The 23,036-nt window shown below is 41.5% G+C and overlaps 1 protein-coding gene, 1 non-coding gene and 1 pseudogene across 2 annotated transcripts; 2 read left to right on the top strand and 1 right to left on the bottom strand.

Annotated features, from left to right (window-relative positions):
* The first annotated feature begins 2,976 nt into the window (after window positions 1-2,976).
* LOC140016617 (uncharacterized) lies at window positions 2,977-5,839 on the top strand (annotated as a pseudogene).
* On the bottom strand, window positions 3,467-3,573 carry LOC140020798 (small nucleolar RNA R71). Its single transcript, XR_011824768.1, has one exon. It is a non-coding gene; the product is annotated as a small nucleolar RNA R71 (small nucleolar RNA).
* A 13,112-nt stretch (window positions 5,840-18,951) lies between the features above and the next one.
* On the top strand, window positions 18,952-22,212 carry LOC113716882 (proteasome subunit beta type-7-B-like). The gene is made up of 9 exons (XM_072071020.1): window positions 18,952-19,088; window positions 19,261-19,430; window positions 20,571-20,712; window positions 21,054-21,150; window positions 21,237-21,306; window positions 21,393-21,497; window positions 21,582-21,680; window positions 21,784-21,871; window positions 21,997-22,212. Exons 2-9 carry the CDS (start codon window positions 19,287-19,289, stop codon window positions 22,071-22,073), a joined length of 822 nt encoding a protein of 273 aa, XP_071927121.1. The 5' UTR covers window positions 18,952-19,088; window positions 19,261-19,286; the 3' UTR covers window positions 22,074-22,212.
* The last annotated feature ends 824 nt before the right edge of the window (window positions 22,213-23,036 follow it).

Here is a 23,036-nt window from a genome sequence, read left to right as displayed (position 1 = left end):
CCAAAACTTCTCTGACAATATCAACTCAACTACTTTAATAGCTTCTGCTTTTCTCTTGGTAGTGTTATTAAACTCTGCCCATTCATCTGAGGTGCACATTCTTTTCAGTTCTGTACAATGCCGAAGAAGACTTTCCATAGAAATGAATTCAGTTGCAAATCTAATGATACCTGGACGTAGCAGTTCCCTTCTTTTTGTATATGTCTTCATCAGATTCACTACTTTGTCACTGTTATATATGAAACTTGTTATCTTCTTTCCCTGAGCAATAGTTTCTTTTACATTATCCATTTTGCCAATATCCTCCAACATCAAATCTATACAATGCGCAGCGCAAGGTGATCAGAAAAGATTTTTTCTTTTTTTCATCAACAGTTGTCCAGCAGCTTTCATACTAGATTCACTATCTGTCACAACTTGCACAACATTTTTTTCCCCCACAACCTCTACTACCTCATCCATTAACTTGAAAATATATTCAGCAGTTTTCTTAATATTGGTACAATCAACTGAACTATGGTATATCATGTGCCTATCACAGTATACCATAAAATTTATTATTGGATGTTTTGTACGAGTGCTCCACCCATCACACATAAGTGTACAACCAAAAGTTGAAAATTTATCATAAATATCTCCAAGATATTTCTCAAGCTCTTCAAATTCTTCATCTAAATATTCATTTCCAATTTGATAAGCTGAAGGGCCTTTAATACCAGAACCAGCTTTGGCAATTTCATCAATCATCGATTGATAATAAAGATTGTCAGCTGCATGAAATGGTATAGCATTGAAATGAAAAAACTTTGAAACTGCCTTACCAACTCTTTTTATATTTTCCTTCGCAAACATTGATTTGACTGATTTTTGTTTCGAAGGAAACATATGTGAGTCAATTCCTCTGCTTGTCATTTCATCTGCTTGTCTGACACTGAAATTACGTGACAATCCTCTTTTATTTTCAGAAGTCGTTGGGTTTGAAGTGCCAACATCCATATTCCCTAAAATTCACAATATTTAACAAATAAAAAATGAATGACTAAATTGCAAATTTATGTAATTATATTTAATAAAATAGTATCAAATTTGTTATAATATTTTAGTTTACAAATCATACCTGACATAAACATAGAAGGTCGATGATAGAGCCGTTATTTGGCACGTTTTGCATTGTCATCTTGTCCTAATTTTGGCCATTCATGGTGCTAAGAAAGGGGATTTCACTCATATTTGACATTTGTGTGAATTGTAGGTGGTTAGCATTAAAATGATATCGCGGGGAAAAATTTCCAGAAGACTTTTCATTTCAGAGCGTGACCACGCCTTGGAAGGTGGACGAAACCGAAAGACGGACCGTGGTCCATGTGGACCAGGCGCATGGGATCAAAACTCAAAGGGGAGAATGGCTTTTGCAGGTTGATTTGCACCAGACGTTTCTTGGCTTTTGGACTCCTTGGAATTGCGGCGGCTATAAGGAGAAAAAGGACAAAGCAAGAAAAATCATCAACTTTTAGGCTTAGCTTGAATTTTTCCTTTTCTACCCCTTGTCAGCCGCCACTTTCTCTTGGGGGCTTTTATTTTTCTTTCTCATTCGGCAACAGGGACGACAGAAAGGAAGTAGCTAGAGTTTTCTTTTGCTTTCTGCGGCTCTGGTGCCAGACGCTTTCTCCGGTTCTTTTTCTTTTTACTTTTGTTCGCCTGCGGCTAGCGGCCAGGCATTGAATATTCTCGCGGATTGCATCTGGGCTCCGTAGAACGGAGACCCTTTTTTTACTTTTTGCCTTTGACTCTTCAAAATTCTGTGAGATTACTCTTGTGCTTTTCCAATTCTTCGGCAATTAATTGAATGAATTCAATTAAATCACGTGGGATTGACACGATGAGGAGCGGCTAATTTTCTCCTCTACCCAAAGGTTGACGCGAAGGCGCGGTCCATAATATCTGTGAGATCTAATCGAATCTTCATTATTTCGCCCAATTTATTGTTATTCGTGCATTTCCTGAATTAATTGTTCATGGGTATTTGATTAATTGAATATCAACGGCCGGGTATTTGATTTAATTTAATAGCCTACTGCCACGTTAATTAAATAGAATCCGTAATTGTTCATTTAATTGACACCCCGTGGCAACCACCATAATTTGCTTTATGATGGGAAAACGCATGATCTAATTTAAATAAACTCTCTTAGCGTGTTTATTGGTTAGGGTTGGGTTCTTCTAGCTTTAATGCAATTGGGTAATTAAATTCCTATGGTCGTACCTAGGGTTGTTATCTGGTTAGGGAAGCAGTTAATGGTCGTACCTTGACTGTCGAAAAGGTAAGGAAGAACTGGTTGTCAGAGCTTATTGATAACTATAACCAACCTAGTGATGAATGGGTGAAATATCTTTGTATCGATGAACATTTACTTGGACCGTGCCTGAGCAGTTGATCCTTTGGGTAGAACTTTTGTTAATTGCTATTTTTAGTGAATTGTGCTTTGTGAGTTAGTTTTGAATTTAGTTCGCTTTGTTTTTATTTTACTTTTATTTTATTTATTTCTCTCCCATTGAAAATCCCCCAATTTTGTTCTGCTGATTTGGAAAGAAATAATTTCCTACCTGCTCCCTGTGGAATCGACCCTACTTGCCATTGTACGCAAAATTAGTATTTTTATAAACAAACCCGGTATATCGGATCAAGCAAACTCTTCGGGAACAGGGTGAATCAAGTAACCCATTGCACACCTAGGGTCCCTGCTCCAGTACTTGGATTTGTTCTATAATTATTTAATTGAGGTGGTAACTAGGACTTTTTAGTAATTATTATTGCACAGGTTCGGCACCTGTCAATTTTTGGCGCCGTTGCCGGGGAGTTGGTGTTTGGATTATTTGTTTCTTTTCAAATTCAGTTCTTATTTTATTTTTATTTTTATTTTATTTTTATTTTTCTTGGTACTTTTGCTAGTTTATGCCCCGTTCTTCTCGCACAGGTGAATTGATATACGACGCGGAGGTTGAGAAGGCAGCGCGTAAGCGGAGGCAAGAGACCAAGAGACGAAAACAAGGGCACTTATTTGCTGCAAACGAGTCAGCGGAAGACGAAGTAAGCATGGCCAACAACCAAACCTTGAGGGAGCTGGCTGCTCCGGAGCTGACTCACCAGCCCTTATGCATCACATTCCCCACTTTGGCTGAGAACACTGCTTTCGAATTGAAGTCGGGATTGATTCACCTCCTACCTTCTTTCCATGGCCTCTCTGGCGAAGAACCCCACAAGCACGTCAAGGAATTCGAGGTAGTTTGCTCTAGCATGAAACCTCCCGGGGTCACAGAGGAGCAGATAAGACTTAGAGCCTTCCCGTTTTCTCTCAAAGATGCAGCTAAAGATTGGCTGTACTACCTACCAGCAGGTAGTATTACCACATGGGCTCAGTTAAAAAAGAAATTTTTGGAGAAATTCTTCCCTGCATCCCGGGCTGCGAGTTTGAGGAAGGAGATTTGCGGCATTAAACAATATCCCGGTGAATCCCTGTATGAATACTAGGAAAGGTTTAACAAGTTGTGCACTAGATGCCCGCAGCATCAAATTAGTGAGCAACTGTTAATCCAATACTTCTATGAAGGGCTCCAACCAACTGATAGGAGTATCATTGACGCTGCCAGTGGGGGAGCGCTTGCAAACAAGACACCGAGGGAAGCGTGGGAGCTCATCGAAGCCATGGCAGAAAACTCCCAGCAATTTGGCTTCCGTGAGAGTAACCCTCCTCGAAAAGTCAACGAGGTAGAGACTTCATCCATACAGCAGCAACTGTCAGAATTGACATCAGTTGTTAGGCAATTGGCCATGAGAGACACGCCGCGAGCAAAAGTATGTGGAATCTGCACTAGCATGGACCATTGCACAGACTCGTGCCCCATTTTGCAAGAGGACGGGGCAGAACAGGTAAACATGGCCGGAGGCGTGCCCGCGCCCCGCAGGCAGCACGACCCATACTCCAATACGTACAATCCGGGCTGGAGGGACCATCCCAATCTTAGTTATGGGAACAGGCAGCAAAATTCATTTCCAAATCGTCCACCAGGATTCAGCCAGCCATGGCAACCAAAATCTCAACCCTCGTCCTCCAATTCAGGGAGCTCCCTGGAGGATCTAGTCAAAAACCTGGCCACGACTACTACTAACCTGGCCACGACTACTACCCAACTTCAACAGGAGATCAGATCCTTGGCCGCGAATACCGCGCAGCTCCAGCAGGACACCAAAGCGGACAAGAAGGACCAAGACGGTCGAATAAGTCAACTGGCAACTGCCATCAACCGCTTGGAGTCCCACGTTTATGGGAAACTACCATCGCAACCCGAGGTGAATCCCAGGAATGTAAGTGCCATGACGCTGAGGAGTGGCAAGGAACTGGAAGGGCCTAAAGTGGAAAGTTCAAAAAGCAAAAATGAAGAGGAGATAGAGAAGGAAATTGAAGAGGAATGGCGTATTCGCAAGAATCCTAAGGTAACCTTCACTTCTCCGCCCACTATTAAATCTAACTTACCTCCTTTTCCTTGTAGACTGGAGAAGACAAAGAAGGTAGAGAAGGAAAAAGAGCTTTTGGAGGTGTTCAAAAAAGTGGAGATCAACATCCCCTTGTTGGAGGCAATTAAACAGGTACCGAAGTACGCGAAATTTCTCAAGGATCTATGTACCCATAAGAGGAAACTGAGAGGGGACGAGAGAGTAGCGGTGGGAGAGAATGTGTCAGCAATGCTCCAAAGGAAGCTTCCCCCCAAGTGTGGAGATCCAGGTATGTTCACGATCCCCTGTAAGATAGGGAATACACCGATTAGGAAAGCAATGTTAGATTTAGGGGCGTCAATCAATGTGATGCCCAAGACTATTTTTGCTTCTCTAAATCTTGGGCCACTTAAAGAAACAGCCATCATAATCCAACTAGCTGACCGCACAAATGCATATCCAGAGGGGCTAGTTGAGGATGTCTTGGTTCAGGTAAATGAATTGGTTTTTCCTGCAGATTTTTATATCTTGGACATGGGAGATGAGAAATCATTAAGCCCATCACCTATCTTGTTAGGTAGACCATTTCTTAGCACTGCCAGGACTAAGATAGATGTGAATGAGGGTACTTTGTCAATGGAATTTGATGGTGAAACTGTGAATTTCAATATTTTTGAGGCGATGAAGTACCCAAAAGAATCTAACTCGGTCTTTGCTTTGAGTGTTATTGAGCCTTTTGTGCAGAAAATTTTCGAATTAGATGGCGAAGACGCTTTGGAAGTGGCTCTGGCCAAGCACTTGGAGTTGGGTGTAACTCATGATGTGGACCTAAGGGGAGATTTGCTCCATGCTGTGGAAGCCTTACACTCACTTCCACCCGTATCCCCAAGGTATGAGCTTACTTCTCTTTTTGTGCCAGAGACTCAAACGAAACTGCTTCCTTCAGTTGTGCAGGCACCAGATTTAGAATTAAAACCTCTGCCAAAGCATCTTAAGTACGCATTCCTAGGAGACCGGGAGACACTGCCGGTGATCATCTCTGCGCACCTGTCTCCAAGTCAAGAAGACAAACTAGTGCGAGTCCTGAGGGAGCATAAGGAGGCAATTGGGTGGAGTATAGCAGATATCAAGGGAATAAGTCCATCCTTATGTATGCACCGAATTCGACTCGAGGAAGATGCGAAACCGGTAAGACAGGCTCAAAGGAGGTTGAACCCCCTGATGATGGAAGTTGTGAAAAAGGAGATACTAAAGCTTCTAGAGATGGGGATCATTTTTGCTATCTCGGACAGCCCATGGGTGAGTCCTGTCCAGGTAGTCCCGAAAAACGTGGGATTGACACGATGAGGAGCGGCTAATTTTCTCCTCTACCCAAAGGTTAACGCGAAGGCGCGGTCCATAATATCTGTGAGATCTAATCGAATCTTCATTATTTCGCCCAATTTATTGTTATTCGTGCATTTCCTGAATTAATTGTTCATGGGTATTTGATTAATTGAATATCAACGGCCGGGTATTTGATTTAATTTAATAGCCTACTGCCACGTTAATTAAATAGAATCCGTAATTGTTCATTTAATTGACACCCCGTGACAACCACCATAATTTGCTTTATGATGGGGAAACGCATGATCTAATTTAAATAAACCCTCTTAGCGTGTTTATTGGTTAGGGTTGGGTTCTTCTAGCTTTAATGCAATTGGGTAATTAAATTCCTATGGTCGTACCTAGGGTTGTTATCTGGTTAGGGAAGCAGTTAATGGTCGTACCTTGACTGTCGAAAAGGTAAGGAAGAACTGGTTGTCAGAGCTTATTGATAACTATAACCAACCTAGTGATGAATGGGTGAAATATCTTTGTATCGATGAACATTTACTTGGACCGTGCCTGAGCAGTTGATCCTTTGGGTAGAACTTTTGTTAATTGCTATTTTTAGTGAATTGTGCTTTGTGAGTTAGTTTTGAATTTAGTTCGCTTTGTTTTTATTTTACTTTTATTTTATTTATTTCTCTCCCATTGAAAATCCCCCAATTTTGTTCTGCTGATTTGGAAAGAAATAATTTCCTACCTGCTCCCTGTGGAATCGACCCTACTTGCCATTGTACGCAAAATTAGTATTTTTATAAACAAACCCGGTATATCGGATCAAGCAAACTCTTCGGGAACAGGGTGAATCAAGTAACCCATTGCACACCTAGGGTCCCTGCTCCAGTACTTGGATTTGTTCTATAATTATTTAATTGAGGTGGTAACTAGGACTTTTTAGTAATTATTATTGCACAGGTTCGGCACCTGTCAATTTTTGGCGCCGTTGCCGGGGAACCAAAAAAAAAAAAAAAAAAAACGGGAGTGACCGTTGAGGAGAACCAGGAGGGTGATATGGTCCCGGTCAGGAAAGCAACTGGCTGGCGCCAGTGCATCGACTACAGGAAGCTAAATGCCGTGACTAAAAAGGACCATTTCCCCCTCCCCTTTATTGATCAGATGGTAGAACGATTGGCAGGTCGTGTTTACTATTGTTTCTTGGATGGTTTTTCAGCTTACTTTCAGATCGCGATTGCACCAGAAGACCAGGAGAAGACCACCTTCACATGCCCATTTGGCACGTTTGCCTACCGCCGGATGCCTTTCGGACTCTGCAATGCTCCAGCGATCTTTCAAATGTGCATGGTAAGTATTTTCTCCGAGTATGTAGAGAAAATAATTGAGGTATTCATGGATGATTTCAGTGTGTACGGGGACAGTTTTGATGAATGCTTGGAAAATCTGGCTTTAATTCTGAAAAGATGTATAGAGACGAATTTGGTACTTAATTGGGAAAAGTGTCACTTTATGGTAGATCATGGCATTGTCTTAGGACACGTTGTGTCGGCTAAGGGCATAGAGGTAGATAAAGCTAAGATAGACCTTATTTCTGCTCTACCTTACCCCATATGTGTACGGGAAGTGCGTTCGTTTTTGGGCCATGCAGGTTTTTACAGGAGATTTATCAAAGACTTTTCGAAGATCGGAGCACCCCTGTTCAAACTACTGCAGAAAGACGTGCCGTTTGATTTCACAAGTGAATGTAAGGTGGCGTTAGATAAATTGAAGGAGTCACTGACATCGCCGCCTGTCATTCAACCGCCAGATTGGAGCCTGCCGTTTGAAATCATGTGCGACGCGAGTGACTATGCCGTGGAGGCCGTGTTGGGACAAAGAATTGGAAGAGCGCCACACGTTATCTACTACGCATCGAGAGCCTTAAGTGGAGCCCAACTTAATTACTCCACTACGGAGAAGGAATTACTAGCTGTTGTTTTTGCACTGGAGAAATTTAGGTCATATTTATTGGGTGCAAAAGTAATTGTTTTTTCTGACCATGCAGCCTTGAGGTACCTGTTGGCGAAAAAGGACGCCAAACCGCGGCTCATTAGATGGATCCTGCTCCTGCAGGAGTTCGACTTAGAAATTAAGGATAAGAGTGGAGCCGAGAATTTGGTGGCTGACCATTTGAGCCGGTTGCTCATGAATCAAGAAGATCTACCGTTGAGGGAGTCATTCCCTGAGGAGCAACTTCTGGCCATTGATTCGTCGGCACTATGGTATGCCGATATTGTAAATTTCTTGGTAGCAAGTCAATTACCTACAGGTTGGTCAAAAGCTAGAAAGGATAAGCTAAAGAGTGATGCCAAACATTACCTTTGGGATGACCCATACCTATGGAGGCAATGTTCAGACCAGGTGATAAGAAGGTGTGTAAGTGCAGGTGAGTTTCACTCTATTTTAGCTTTCTGTCATTCATTTGCATGTGGTGGGCATTTTGGTCCAAAGCGGACGGCTCGTAAAGTGTTTGAAAGTGGTTTTTATTGGCCTACTCTGTTTAAGGATGCTTATCTGTTTTGCAAATCTTGTGATAAGTGTCAAAGGGTGGGGAATATTTCTCGAAGAGACCAAATGAGTCAAACCCCCATATTATTTGTTGAGATTTTTGATGTTTGGGGTATAGATTTCATGGGTCCATTCCCCTCGTCCTTTGGTTTCTTGTACATTATACTTGCTGTTGACTATGTTTCCAAATGGGTGGAGGCAAAAGCCACCCGGACTAATGATTCTAGAGTGGTTGCAGATTTTATAAGATCTAACATTTTCGTCCGTTTTGGAATGCCAAGAGCTATAGTGAGTGACAGGGGCACCCATTTCTGTAATAAGACGATCACTGCTTTGTTTCGTAAGTATGGTGTGCTCCACAAAATTTCCACTCCCTACCATCCCCAAACGAATGGTCAAGCCGAAGTATCAAACAGGGAAGTTAAGTCGATCCTGGAGAAGATGGTGAGGCCTGATCGAAAGGATTGGAGTGTGAAATTGGAAGATGCTCTCTGGGCCTACCGCACTGCGTATAAGACGCCGATTGGGATGTCCCCATACAGGTTAGTTTTTGGTAAGCCTTGCCACCTCCCGGTGGAATATGAACACAAAGCATTTTGGGCACTTAAGCGGTGTAACATGGATCTCATGGAGGCTGGAGGACACAGAAAGCTCCAATTACAAGAGTTGGAGGAGCTAAGGAATGAAGCCTATGAGAATTCCGCAATTTATAAGGAGAAAAGCAAAGTTTTCCATGATCAACAAGTTTCGAGAAAGTCGTTTGTCGTAGGGCAAAAAGTCTTACTTTATCATTCAAGACTTAAGCTTTTTCCTGGTAAGTTGCGCTCCCGTTGGATTGGTCCATTTATTGTTACTAATATTTCCCATTATGGTGCAGTGGAAATACAAAGTCTTAAGACGGAGAAGAGATTCGTAGTCAATGGTCACCGTCTAAAACCTTATTACGAAGGGTTCAATAATGAGCAAATGGAGGTTTTATTCCTTAATGATCCAAGAGGAGAGATTTAAACAATTGAAGGCCATGTCTAGCCAAAGACGTTAAACAAAGGCGCTGCTTGGGAGGCAACCCAAGGATTACAATATTATTAGTGATTATTTTTACTTATTCTGAAATTTTTCAGTTTTATCTTAGTGTTTTGACTGTTTTTGTGGTGTTGGACAGAGGAGTAGAGGGTACAGGGCGTGCCCACGCCTTGATGGAATTTCGTTTGGAAATCATCTGGATGCTCTGGTCAGAGGACCATGTCCTCCAGGGCGTGCCCACGCCTTCCAACCACTTCGATAGCAAAAAAAAAAAAAAAAAAAAAAAAAGGGGGGGCCTTTGACCAGGACCCGACCTTTTCACCTTTTCACTTGTCTTTGCTTTTTCTGGTCTTGTCCCTGTCCGTGACTTGAGCATTTGTCGTCCAATTTCTCAAAAATCTTGATTTCACTTGTGAAGCTCAGCGCCGCCGCCGCCGACGCCGCTCCAGAATTACCGTCGGCCATAGCCGCCGCCACCGTTACAGTCCTCTGCGCGCCGCCGCCCAAGCGGCCCAGCAGCACCGGACCACAGCGCGCGCAGACTTCCAGCCGCGCGCCCCAGCGAAGACCGGATCTGTGCGCGACGACCAGCCCGCACGTGCCAGCCCCTGCCTTTCCTGCTGTGCGACCACCAGCTCTGCAGCAGGCCACCTAGCGCCCAGCAACCAGCCCAGCAGCGCACGAACCTCCTCCCACACGCTAGCCCGTGCGCCTGCTCCTCCTGGCAGCCTGCGCACGACCCATTAACAGATCGGCAACAGCGCGCACCAGCCCGCGCGCCAGACCAGCGCGTCAGCCCCTGCGCACAGCAGCCGGCGCGCAGCAGTCCAGTAGCGCGCGACGCCATCACGCGCGCCCACGCCAGCAGCCGCAGCCTCCTTCCTCTGCCCAAGCGCGCAGCAACCCAGCACCAGCCAGCGCGCGCGCGCCTGCAGCGCGCGGCCCCCCTCGAAGCCGTGCGACACCAGCTCTCCTTCTCCGCCAATTTCTCCTTCAGCCGGGACAAAGGAAAAAGTGGTACCCCTATTCTTCTTGTTGAACTGGTGACTTCGATTGGGAGTTTTAATTGCCAATTTTTGCCTCCTTTTGGGTTGCTATATTTGTTGGTATTGTCGGGGGACCAGTGGTTTGATTATCTGAAGGGAGAGACCTTATATCTGCTTCCCTGTGAATATATATTTGAGATATCTGTGGGCTCTAGTGAATTTATTATTTGGAACACGTGGTTGGTAGCCCTCTGATTGTTGCCTTTGATTAACCAATATTTTGATTTGAAGGGTGTTTGTTCGGTTTTCTTTATTGTTGTCGGCTAATTGGCGACAGTGGGGGAGATTGGTTGGTGTGTGTTGTCTGGTCGTTGTTTGGTGGGGTAATTGTGTCCTTTTGTTGCTAAGCTGCTGGAATATTCGATAATTCTTGTGGTTTGTGGTCCCCGATCTGCTTTTGATGGTTCTTTGGCTATTTCTGAGCTGATATACTTTGTTGGTGGTCCCTGAATGCCTCCTAAAAAGGCAACTACGGCTGGGCCATCTGGGCCCCAACCGCGGAAGAGACGAGCCCCGGTCCAACCCCCCATTCGGTCCCGTTTGGGCCTGAATAAGAGTACCATGTCCCCTGGGGAATGGGGGGAACCGATCACTAATCTTACAAGGGCCCAACAGGACCGGTTTAACACTTTGGTGAATCGACCTGTTGCCCCTTGTAAGTGCTTCCATGCCCCAACCCTGGACCATCTGCGAATTGCTCGAGAGGTTGAACAGTTGTTCTCGGCAATAGGCTGGGGGCAGTATCTCACCATTAACTACCCCACGTTTGAGGAGCTTTGTTGTGAATTCTACTGCTCTTTTGAGTTTATCAGGAATCAGCACCTCACTTTGGATGAGCCGGAGATTATTCGGTTTAGATTAAAAGGCAAACATTATGGTTTTTCAATCAATGATTTTAATCTGACTCTCGGGTTTGTCAGTGAGGAAACCATTGCCTCCGGAGAGTATATTAATAGTGCTATTGACTACACCAGACCGTTCAGAACTGAATATATTGATATTTGGAGGGAGTGGTCTACGGATCGGCTAGTTTATAATCCGAGTCAGTCCAAAGCCTCTGAACTGAAAGATCCGGTCTTAAAGGTCATCCACAGGTTTTTGGCTTACAATTTCTCGGGGCGGAAGGATTCCTCCGGCACCCTTACCAAAGCAGAATTCTACTTCCTTTGGTGCATGCGCAACAATGTTAAAGTTAATTTTGGGTGTTGGATAGCCACTCAAATGGAGTCAGTCAACCATAAGAACAATAAACCGATTATCCTAGGCTCGCTCATTACCCACTTGGCCATCCGATTGGGAGTGCTAGACCTCGACAGGGAGCACAACTTCGCCCTAGCTCGAGAGATTGAACCACTGGATTTGCGCAGTTTAGAGCGAATGGGGGTTATTCGCAAGGTGGGCGATGTCTACCAGTTTACGCTCCCTGGTGAGGACGGGCCGCAGCCTCGGAGACCTCCCACTACACCCACCACTGACTTGCCACCCCATCCAGATCCGGCGGGTCCGTCGTCCTCTCACCCCCCTCCTGCTAGAGACCCCCGCTACCCAGACATCCAGGAGGGTGTCCATGAGCTCAACACCCAGCTATCACAGATAGATGGCCGTCTTATGGCGCTCCAGATCTTCGCCCGCATTCAGGCAGAAAATCAGACGGCCTTCTACGCTCACATTGGATTCACGCCGCCTCATCCCCCTCCTCCTTAGTGTCTCGCTTTCTCTCCCCGGTGGTCAGGGAAGTTTCTTTTCTTTTCCCCTAATACTTCATTTGTCTTTTCTACATTGAGGACAATGTAGGTTTTAGGTGTGGGGGGGAGTGGCTTCCATTAGTTCTTTTTCATTAGTTACTCGAAAAAAGAAAAAAAAAATGAAAAATCTAAAAAAATCATTATAGTTAGTCGGCTTTTTGGTTATTTCTATGCTTGTTAGTGTTGGGGCATGTTGCTGTGATGAATGACATAATCAAAGTGAGTGGGTATGTGGTCGAATATGCTAGCTGTGCATTTTGCTTCCCTTGGCAATGTCATTGAATGTTGAGTATGCTGGAATTCACCCCTTTTTGAAACTTTTGGGAGCTTTTAAGCCTTGCTTGAGCATATTATTCTTATTTGCTCTATTTTGTTTGATTGAGTGGGTATCACACATGGTATTGGCATTCTAGAACTTGCTAGTTTATACATGTCAAGGCCACATTTTTGTTGAATTGGATGCATTTGAAATGATAAGGGCATTTAGGATTTAACCCTCTTCAGCTATCTAAAAAAAAAAAAAAAAATCAAGCCCTCATCTTATCTCCCAATAATGAACCAATTTGAGCTTTTGTCCTTCGTTTCTGGTTGATATCCGTGTTTGTTGACCCAAGACCTCTTTAAACTTTCTTGTTTACCCCTGTGTTGTCAAGGGATGCCTGAATTCCATCATTTGTGCAAAGCAACCAAAATTGGGGATGCGAGTCCTGATAGATTAGGAGCTATTTGATGCTATCCTTGTGTAAAGGATGGGAAATTGGAAAAAGGCCATTGACCAGAGAACTTTGGCTTACAAGGCGTGCCCACGCCTTACAGGACTCTCCCTTGTAAAAAAAAAAAAAAAAAAAAAAAAAAAAAAAACTGAATAGACCTCGTGACCAGAGGACTATGGGCTACAAGGCGTGCCCACGCCTTGTGAGCAGTTTAAAAAAAAAAAAAAAAAAATTTGGGGCACTTGTATAAGGTGTACAGCAAATGGAAACTGCCTTGTTAGTGAAACCCCTCTGGTAAAGCACTATGGTTATTGGGGAGTTTCGGACATTCTCTTGACACTTTACCCCCTATCTATACCTTCTTAACCCGCCTTTCACCTGAGCCCCATTACAACCCTATTAAAGTCCCTTTGATTTATGTGTTCGATTCACTCTTAAGTGGTGGAGATGTGATAAATGTGCAAGCCTATGGTAATGGCATTCCGTGATGTTGAATTGAGCGTTCCTAGTATTCATATATATTCTTCGAATTACAACATGTCCGGTGTGTTCTACCTTTTGTGATATTGTCAGGGACCCTAGATGCTTGTGTTAGTATAGACAACTGCATAACCTCTGCTCTCTTGGTTGTATTTCTGAGCTCCGAAATGCTTGAGGGCAAGCATTGTTTAGGTGTGGGGGGATTTGATAGAGCCGTTATTTGGCACGTTTTGCATTGTCATCTTGTCCTAATTTTGGCCATTCATGGTGCTAAAAAAGGGGATTTCACTCATATTTGACATTTGTGTGAATTGTAGGTGGTTAGCATTAAAATGATATCGCGGGGAAAAATTTCCAGAAGACTTTTCATTTCAGAGCGTGACCACGCCTTGGAAGGTGGACGAAACCGAAAGACGGACCGTGGTCCATGTGGACCAGGCGCATGGGATCAAAACTCAAAGGGGAGAATGGCTTTTGCAGGTTGATTTGCACCAGACGTTTCTTGGCTTTTGGACTCCTTGGAATTGCGGCGGCTATAAGGAGAAAAAGGACAAAGCAAGAAAAATCATCAACTTTTAGGCTTAGCTTGAATTTTTCCTTTTCTACCCCTTGTCAGCCGCCACTTTCTCTTGGGGGCTTTTATTTTTCTTTCTCATTCGGCAACAGGGACGACAGAAAGGAAGTAGCTAGAGTTTTCTTTTGCTTTCTGCGGCTCTGGTGCCAGACGCTTTCTCCGGTTCTTTTTCTTTTTACTTTTGTTCGCCTGCGGCTAGCGGCCAGGCATTGAATATTCTCGCGGATTGCATCTGGGCTCCGTAGAACGGAGACCCTTTTTTTACTTTTTGCCTTTGACTCTTCAAAATTCTGTGAGATTACTCTTGTGCTTTTCCAATTCTTCGGCAATTAATTGAATGAATTCAATTAAATCACGTGGGATTGACACGATGAGGAGCGGCTAATTTTCTCCTCTACCCAAAGGTTGACGCGAAGGCGCGGTCCATAATATCTGTGAGATCTAATCGAATCTTCATTATTTCGCCCAATTTATTGTTATTCGTGCATTTCCTGAATTAATTGTTCATGGGTATTTGATTAATTGAATATCAACGGCCGGGTATTTGATTTAATTTAATAGCCTACTGCCACGTTAATTAAATAGAATCCGTAATTGTTCATTTAATTGACACCCCGTGGCAACCACCATAATTTGCTTTATGATGGGGAAACGCATGATCTAATTTAAATAAACCCTCTTAGCGTGTTTATTGGTTAGGGTTGGGTTCTTCTAGCTTTAATGCAATTGGGTAATTAAATTCCTATGGTCGTACCTAGGGTTGTTATCTGGTTAGGGAAGCAGTTAATGGTCGAACCTTGACTGTCGAAAAGGTAAGGAAGAACTGGTTGTCAGAGCTTATTGATAACTATAACCAACCTAGTGATGAATGGGTGAAATATCTTTGTATCGATGAACATTTACTTGGACCGTGCCTGAGCAGTTGATCCTTTGGGTAGAACTTTTGTTAATTGCTATTTTTAGTGAATTGTGCTTTGTGAGTTAGTTTTGAATTTAGTTCGCTTTGTTTTTATTTTACTTTTATTTTATTTATTTCTCTCCCATTGAAAATCCCCCAATTTTGTTCTGCTGATTTGGAAAGAAATAATTTCCTACCTGCTCCCTGTGGAATCGACCCTACTTGCCATTGTACGCAAAATTAGTATTTTTATAAACAAACCCGGTATATCGGATCAAGCAAACTCTTCGGGAACAGGGTGAATCAAGTAACCCATTGCACACCTAGGGTCCCTGCTCCAGTACTTGGATTTGTTCTATAATTATTTAATTGAGGTGGTAACTAGGACTTTTTAGTAATTATTATTGCACAGGTTCGGCACCTGTCAGTCGACTCCCAGATACCGAATGCCTTCGTTGTTCGTCTAAAAATTGCAAGTATTGGCTCTCTCTAATTGCTTGCTTCATTTGTTTTTTTTCCAACGCCATCCGACTTTCTTCATCAATTTCAAAAAAGACTTCGTCCTCCTCGTCGCCAACCATGTTGAAATTACCATGCATACTTTCTTGTTGGAAAGAGTTCAATATTTCTTCTTTTTTCTGTTTTATTGTAGCTCTTTGAATCTTACCAATCTTTAGATGCATTTTCATTAAATCTCTAACTTCACTTGAGGCCCTTGGACAAGGCTCAACTTGTCCTATGACATGAGCGACATGTTCTTTCAACCTTGTAATGCCACCATGCATTATTTTTTCACAATAATTGCATCTCACAATTTTTCTATTCCCTCCCACGGGTTTACCATGTTCCCAACCAATATCCTTGCTCGTCATTGTAACTATTACACATATCAATATAAATGGTTAATACATCACAAAATAATTAAAGATATATGAAAAAAAAACAACAAGCAGTTTCTAACATTTTGTAATTATAATAATTTATTTCTATTATATTAGTAAGTTAAACATCTAATCTATAATGTAAACCTGCAACAATGATCATTTTGTCATTTATTATAAGAACTTCGGCATTTTGTTTGTTGATGGGTGATTAACTTAAACATATAATTTAGCTCTCCATCTTCCTATAATTTTTAGTTCATGATCATGATCACCAGGATGATTATGTATTATAATAAGTTGGAAGATAATACTAAATGTCTCTCTCTATTAGCACAAAAATATACACGTACAGTGGAAGCAATTCTCATATCTCTCCAATTTCTTTGTTAACCATCGTCATATATATATATAACTAGACATGATTTTTCACTCACTTTGCTACCTAGTCGTCCAAGAATTACAAAAGTTTTTGTTTTATACATAAGGATTACTAAATTTATAGAGGAAAAATTATTCTTGGAAAAAAGAATAATTTAGTAAGCATCGCAATGAATTAGTAAGCAAAGTACAAATCCAACCTCCAAGATTGCTAACCATTAAAAAGCCGGTAAAAAGACAAGAAATTTACTCACGCTTTGGAGTCACTTGTGAATGCAGATTGCTAATTTCCACCTGGGGATACCTATCAGCAGGAGGGAATAGCAGGACTCAAACTAGCTCAAACTCCAATTAGCTGATGCGTCCACACAGCTATTGCTCACCAAAAATGACCAATCTCACAAATTATTAGGACAAAATTGAGTGCCCTGAACCCAACATGATGCTTGGAGGGAGGATGCTGAAAAAGCAATAGGAACAGTAGTGCATGGAGCAATGGAATTTTAGAATGAGCTAAGAAGCATGCTCATTTGCTCCCCCTCGTGAGATTTTACATGGACACCAGCATGCTACGTTCTGCGTAAAGCCTCAAAATGCTTAACAATGTGGAAAGATTAGGCAAGTTCATGGGTCAAACTAAAGGATAAAATCCACAATCAATCTTGGAAAAAACAAACAAGATAGATTGGTAAAAAAAAATGAAGAATCTATACTGCAAAGGTCACTGGATGATTGAGCAGCCCAGCTCTAAATTTAACTTAATAGTCCTAACAAATGAAGGAATAAAGTAACAACTCGGCAGCAGTAAACTGTAATCAACAATGAAAATTATCCAATCTGAATGTTAACTTAATAGTCCTAATAAATGAAGGAAAAAAGCAACAACTTAGTGGCATTAAATTGTAATCAACAATGAAATGCATCCTATCTGAACGTGAAATTACATTAACAACCCCAAAATTCTACTAGCACTCATACAGATACACTTAATGGAGCATTCCAAAATGGATACTCTATCCTAAACCAATCTGTATATTCATATCAAAACTTTTCCGACTGTCTGGGAAAGCTACAGTTTGCCCTTATAATGGATCAGTTTCTTTTAATAACTCTAATGTCTTACAGCACCTTACAAGTAGAATATCTGAAGGTACAATAAGAAAATCAATTACCTGCTGAAGCTTGACAAGGCAAGGGAGAACAAGGCAAAAAGGACATGAATCACAACCATCTGGGTTATCTCTGTGAAGGTATGGCCAAATGACTCCATTGGGCACTATCTTTTTGCAACATTCTACTTTGTTTCAGAGGGCTGAATTCCAAAGCTCGGCAAGAAGACAGAGTTAAGTTACCATGAAGAAGAATTGAAGGAAACGGAAAGGATTACTACGTTCTGCAACACTACTAGTCCAATAATTTAGTAAAGTGAACGTGGACCCTTCAAAGTAAAGTGAAGGTACTACCTTCACTTTAACGTGGAAAAGAAAACGCATCTTTTCACGTGATAGTACTGTGTCCCTTTTGCTTTTTTTCTATAGATTTTTTGTTAAATTCACCTTGATTCGGGATGACTCGGGGTGACTCGACGGTGACAACCCGTCGCGGTGACGTCTCGGCCGATTTCTCGGCGAGACGAATATCTCGGTCTCGAATCGTCGCGGTATCGTCTCGGCCTAGGCCGAGACGGTTACGACTCGGCCGAGACGTCTCGGTCTCGGCCGAGTCTTCGAACCATGCTTGGTGCACCAGCAGCTGTTGAAAAATAATGGAAAAGGTAAAAGGTGGCAATCTCTAAAGAATCCGTTAAGCAACACCAGTGTAATCATCGTAGAAACTAAAGGAGTATGCCTGCCTAACGCATTGAATTAAAATGCTAACCAAATTGAGTGAGTGCACGTTTTGAAAATTTTCCAAGAATCCTGCAGGAATGTTTCGGTGGATATTTAGTTCCCAGAATCCCATTCAAGGCACTGTTTGTTCTATGGAAATAGCAGGGAAAGAAATGGAAAGAAAATGAAGAGACAAGACGGTTTTTGATGTTTGGATTGATCTTTGAGGATAGGGAGAAAAAGGGAGGGATGAATTCCAATATTGTTTGTCAATCTACTAAAGTGAGCAGAAAACGTGGGAAAGGAAACCCAAACTAATAAAAATTTTGAAGTGTTTTTTTATGCTCCTGCATTGGCATTTTTATTTATGAACTTGTGGTCGAGTTCTTTTGAAGTTGAGGAATTTGATGCAAGACATCCACTCACGATTTGGAGAGTTAAAAGATACCTGTCTCGAAGTCAAGGGATCATGGGAGAGGGAAGACGGAAAAAAGAACCGAACCACGTAGCTCTATTTTTTCATAGATGTAGTGTGTTTGTATTTGAATAGGAGATTATTTGTGATAATATTTTAATAAACCCTATAGCAGTATATGTTTAAGGTAAAAAAATGATTGAAAAGATAAAAAAAAAGTGATGGTAAAACATGTCGTAATCAAAAAAAAATTTGCAAACAAAGCTCTATCCTTGGGATGTTTGGGATACTATCTCATCTGAGCTTATATTTAGGAATTGGGATAGTCTCTCATTTTTTTTATTTGCAAATTGGGATACTCTCTCATTTTTGTCCCCTCCTCCTCCTCATGAAAGTGTATTTTTTTTTTTTTTTAAATATAAGTGAGAGGCCTTTAATCAAATCAAAGCTTTCATTTGTGCTTTTTTCTTCTGTGCCACCCAAGACAAAACTTTTCTATACAATTCCCCTCTGAACTATTTTACCTTTCTCTAGGCCCCAACAATTAACATAATTATGAAAAGGCCCGTCAGAGTCTTTTCCTTTTCTTATTCCCCAAGCTTTCCCAAAGAAAAAAAATACTTATTAACTCCTTCCAAACACACTGGTCTGTTGCTCTCTCTCTCTCTCTCTCTAAAATCATACGTTTAGAGATCTCCATAGATCTTTCTGTCATAGCCGGAATTTTCAGTTTCAATTCTGGTAAGTATAGAACTGAGTTACGTTACATAAGTACATGTGTGTAGGATGATATCAAAGTACATATTACCATAATATAAACCCTAAATTGACGTTTTATGATAGTAAATCAGCTTGGTTCACGGGATTAAACTTCGGGTCTGGTAAACTTCCTCTATTTTTATACTTGAATTAGGTTAATTTGAAGCTTAGCAGTCAAAGATGTCGAAGGCAGCAATTGAGGGCCCTCCAAAAGGCGGGTTCAGCTTCGATTTGTGCAGAAGGAATGAGATGCTGCTGCAAAAGGGTCTAAATGCCCCTTCTTTTCTCAAGACTGGAACAACAATTGTGGGCTTAGTTTTTCAGGTATCTGTGCAATTTTTTTTTAATGAATTCATCTTTCTATGTTCTTTATAGTTTTTTTTTTTGGGCTAATTAGATTTTCGTGGGTTTCATATGAACACCTATCACCGAACACTTGTAATTTTTTAGTTTTGGCTATAGGATGAGTGTTATTGTTTGATTGTGGATGATTGAAGAAAGCTCCTTGTTTTTATATGTGATTATGTATCTACTTACAAATGAATGCCTGGATGTACTCGGTTTTTGAATTAGTAACGAAATAATAAAGCATTGTCTGTTATAAGTTGTTTTAATGCTAAAAAATGTTGATACTGGAGTATAGTGTTAATCGATTCCAACTTCTTGGCAGATTAAGGCAACTGTATGTTGGCTTAGAGGAGTTTCGAAATAGGAAGATAGCTAAGAGAACTGCCTTTTGTGATTATAGTCATTAGATTTTCTGTCTGGTCACTGCCTTCCAATTTGATGAATCGCCTAGTTGATGTTTTAAGTGGGTTCTGCCTGAAAACTGTTTCTATAGCTATATGTAATATAATGTTAGTCAGTGGATTGATGGATATGTTGTGCATGTGTGCCATAATGACTAATTTTCCCCTCCCACCCCTGCTTCCAAACCTTTTAAAAAAAAAATATTTCTTGCTTGGTGTTGTTCTATACTTAAGTGGTGTTTAATACGGTGAACCAGACTTCTTAAGTGTCAAAAGACTGATTTTTGGTACCTTTGGTAGATGAGCCAGTTCAAAAACTTGCTGTTCTTCTTTCTACCTTCTATTTGGAATCTAGAATCTTGTATCATTGAGAAACAGTTAGATACAGATAACTTAGGCAAAAGGCATTGGTCGATGTGCTATGCTTATTTGCACTAATATTTTGGGACTATTTTGCGACATCTTACTTGGTCATGAAATCTCATTGTTTGGTGTGAGAAACCGGAGAACCTATGGGAGAAAAATGTTTCATGATGAGATGTAGAGATAAGTGCAGTTTGAGCCTTTTAAATGTTGATAGCTTTGTGCTCGTAGTTGGTTTAGTTGTAGTCTTTCATGACTATTGATAGATGCTTCCTGTTCCATTTAAAATTGCTGGATTACGCAAGAAATGCTTTACTTTCTGGTACTTTTAACTGTTATTTTGTTTCTTCAGGATGGTGTTATTCTTGGGGCAGATACTAGAGCAACAGAGGGACCCATTGTTGCTGATAAGAACTGTGAGAAAATCCATTATATTGCCCCTAATATTTATTGTTGTGGAGCTGGTACTGCTGCTGATACAGAGGCAGTGACAGGTAATTTAAGATCATTCTTCTGCAAAAAGTGGACAAAGCAGTCATTATGGTATTGATGAGGTAGAAATAGGCTTGTCTTCAATTCTGTGGCAGCCAACTTTTAGGATGTTAGAGAATCTGTTGTGGCTAACTTATATTGTAAGATCATCTGGTCTCCACCCTTCCCCCAACCCTCCCCCACCCTTCCCCCCCCCCCCTTTTCTTTTTTTCTCTTTTTGGGATAGGCTGGCATTATCTTTTCATGACTTAATGTCAGTGTTTACTTCTGCTTATCTGTGTTGCTATAAAATTCTGAAAATCTATTTATTTCTGATATTTACATTTCTGCTTTTGTTGTCTAGACATGGTGAGTTCACAGCTAACACTACACCGCCATCATACTGGTCGCGAGTCCAGGGTTGTCACTGCTCTTACACTTTTGAAGTCTCATCTTTTTAGGTGAGTTTCATTTTATAGTAGCTGCTATAAGCATGATTTGTAATTTCTCTTTCTAAGCAGATTTAATTTTTCTTGTGATAATGCAGCTACCAAGGTTATGTGTCAGCGGCATTAGTCCTTGGCGGGGTAGATTTTACAGGCCCACACCTCCACACGGTGTGTTAATTTGGCTTGTTAAATTCAATTCAAATTCCGCCGCTATATTTGAATGTAACAGTTATTATATTTATATTGTGCCACAGATTTATCCACATGGATCAACGGACACACTTCCCTTTGCAACCATGGGTTCTGGTTCCCTTGCTGCCATGGCTGTCTTCGAGTCTAAATACCGTGAAGGTCTAACTGTAAGTTTGTATGCTGTTTTGTTTGAGCATTGAATTTGTTAATTGCTTGGAGACTAGAAATTGGTTAATATTGGTGTATTATAGAGAGATGAAGGGGTTCAACTAGTTGCAGAAGCCATCAGCTCTGGCATTTTCAACGACTTGGGGAGTGGTAGCAATGTTGATATCTGTGTTTTGACAAAGGTGCATATTTAATCTTTTTGTCATTTATCAAACCAATAATAAGAAATGAATTGTAAGCTATTGAATGGCTTGATAACTCTGGTGTCTGGTGGAAACTTTGCAGGGCCACAAGGAGTACCTGAGAAACCATCTTCAGCCTAATCCTCGGACCTATATCAGTGAGAAGGGTTACTCCTTCTCGAAGAAGACTGGTAAGTAGTTGCATAGAATTTTCTTATTTGGAGATGGCTAGAACCACAAGTATGTTTTATTCTGAATGCTTTTGCTTCATTTTGGAGTGTCCCCTTGTTTATTCGTGTATTCATTCCGCTTGCAGAAGTTCTGCTGACAAAGATCACGCCATTAAGGGACTCCATACACATTATTGAAGGAGGAGATGAAATGGAGGAGTAGGCCTTTTCGGATTTGTCTGATAACTGAATTTTAAGCTTGAATTGGAATTTCTTTAAAAGGATTTGCTGCATTTTCTTCTTAATAGAAAAGTCGACTGCTATTCATATTGCGTATTAACATGAAATTTTTTGGGACTAAAGTACTACTCTTCTAATGCCTTCTTACATAATGTTCTCTCACCCTCCCTCCCCCCCCCCCTCCCCCCCCCCCCCTCCTCCTCCAACACCCAGACCACAAAAAAATATTTTATCATTCCTGAGAGCTGGACGGGCTCCATATCTTAGTAGTACTCCTAACCTTCCAGGCGACCTTTTTACATAGCTATGTTCTCCTACTGCACAGTGCTTAACTTGCTTCTTGTCAACTGCCATTTTAGCCCTCGCACCTGTAGTGTCACTATGCGCCTGTTACTCTTTGCTATTTAAGCCTAACTAAGTCGGCAATCTACGTCCGCTGTAGCCATCTACCCTAAACCAAACTGTGGACAGTCGTCCATCAAATCTTGGTGACCATTTTGGGCCCTCATCGCAAACCAAGTCGTCATTGTTCAACTTCAACAAAACCATCTCACAGTCCAGCGCCTGGACTGAACCCCCCCCCCCCCCCCCCCCCCCCCCCCGAAATTCTCGACTCTCAGCCACTTGTAGAAAGTATAAGTGTGAGATTTTGAATTTAAAATTTTTTATTTATTCAAAAAAAATAATAAACAATGGGAGGTGGTTTTTTTTGGCTGATACTGTGGAAAAATTATTTTTCCACAAAAACTATTAAGGTAAAAAAAAAAAAAAAAGAATCAGTTTTCAAAAGACTTGAATGCTAAAAATAGTTCGGCATATGATGCTACTTGTTTAGGAGCCTCACAAAAACAGCAATCTGCCAATCCTAGCTCTTTCCCCAACTAATAGCATTCACTCTCTACCGCCATCTCGCTTTAATTATTTTTTTTTTTTTATCTAGCTTCCG

Source organism: Coffea arabica, chromosome 11c (assembly GCF_036785885.1).
Source record: "Coffea arabica cultivar ET-39 chromosome 11c, Coffea Arabica ET-39 HiFi, whole genome shotgun sequence".
NCBI lineage: Eukaryota > Viridiplantae > Streptophyta > Magnoliopsida > Gentianales > Rubiaceae > Coffea > Coffea arabica.
This window is presented reverse-complemented; position numbering and strand designations above follow the sequence as displayed.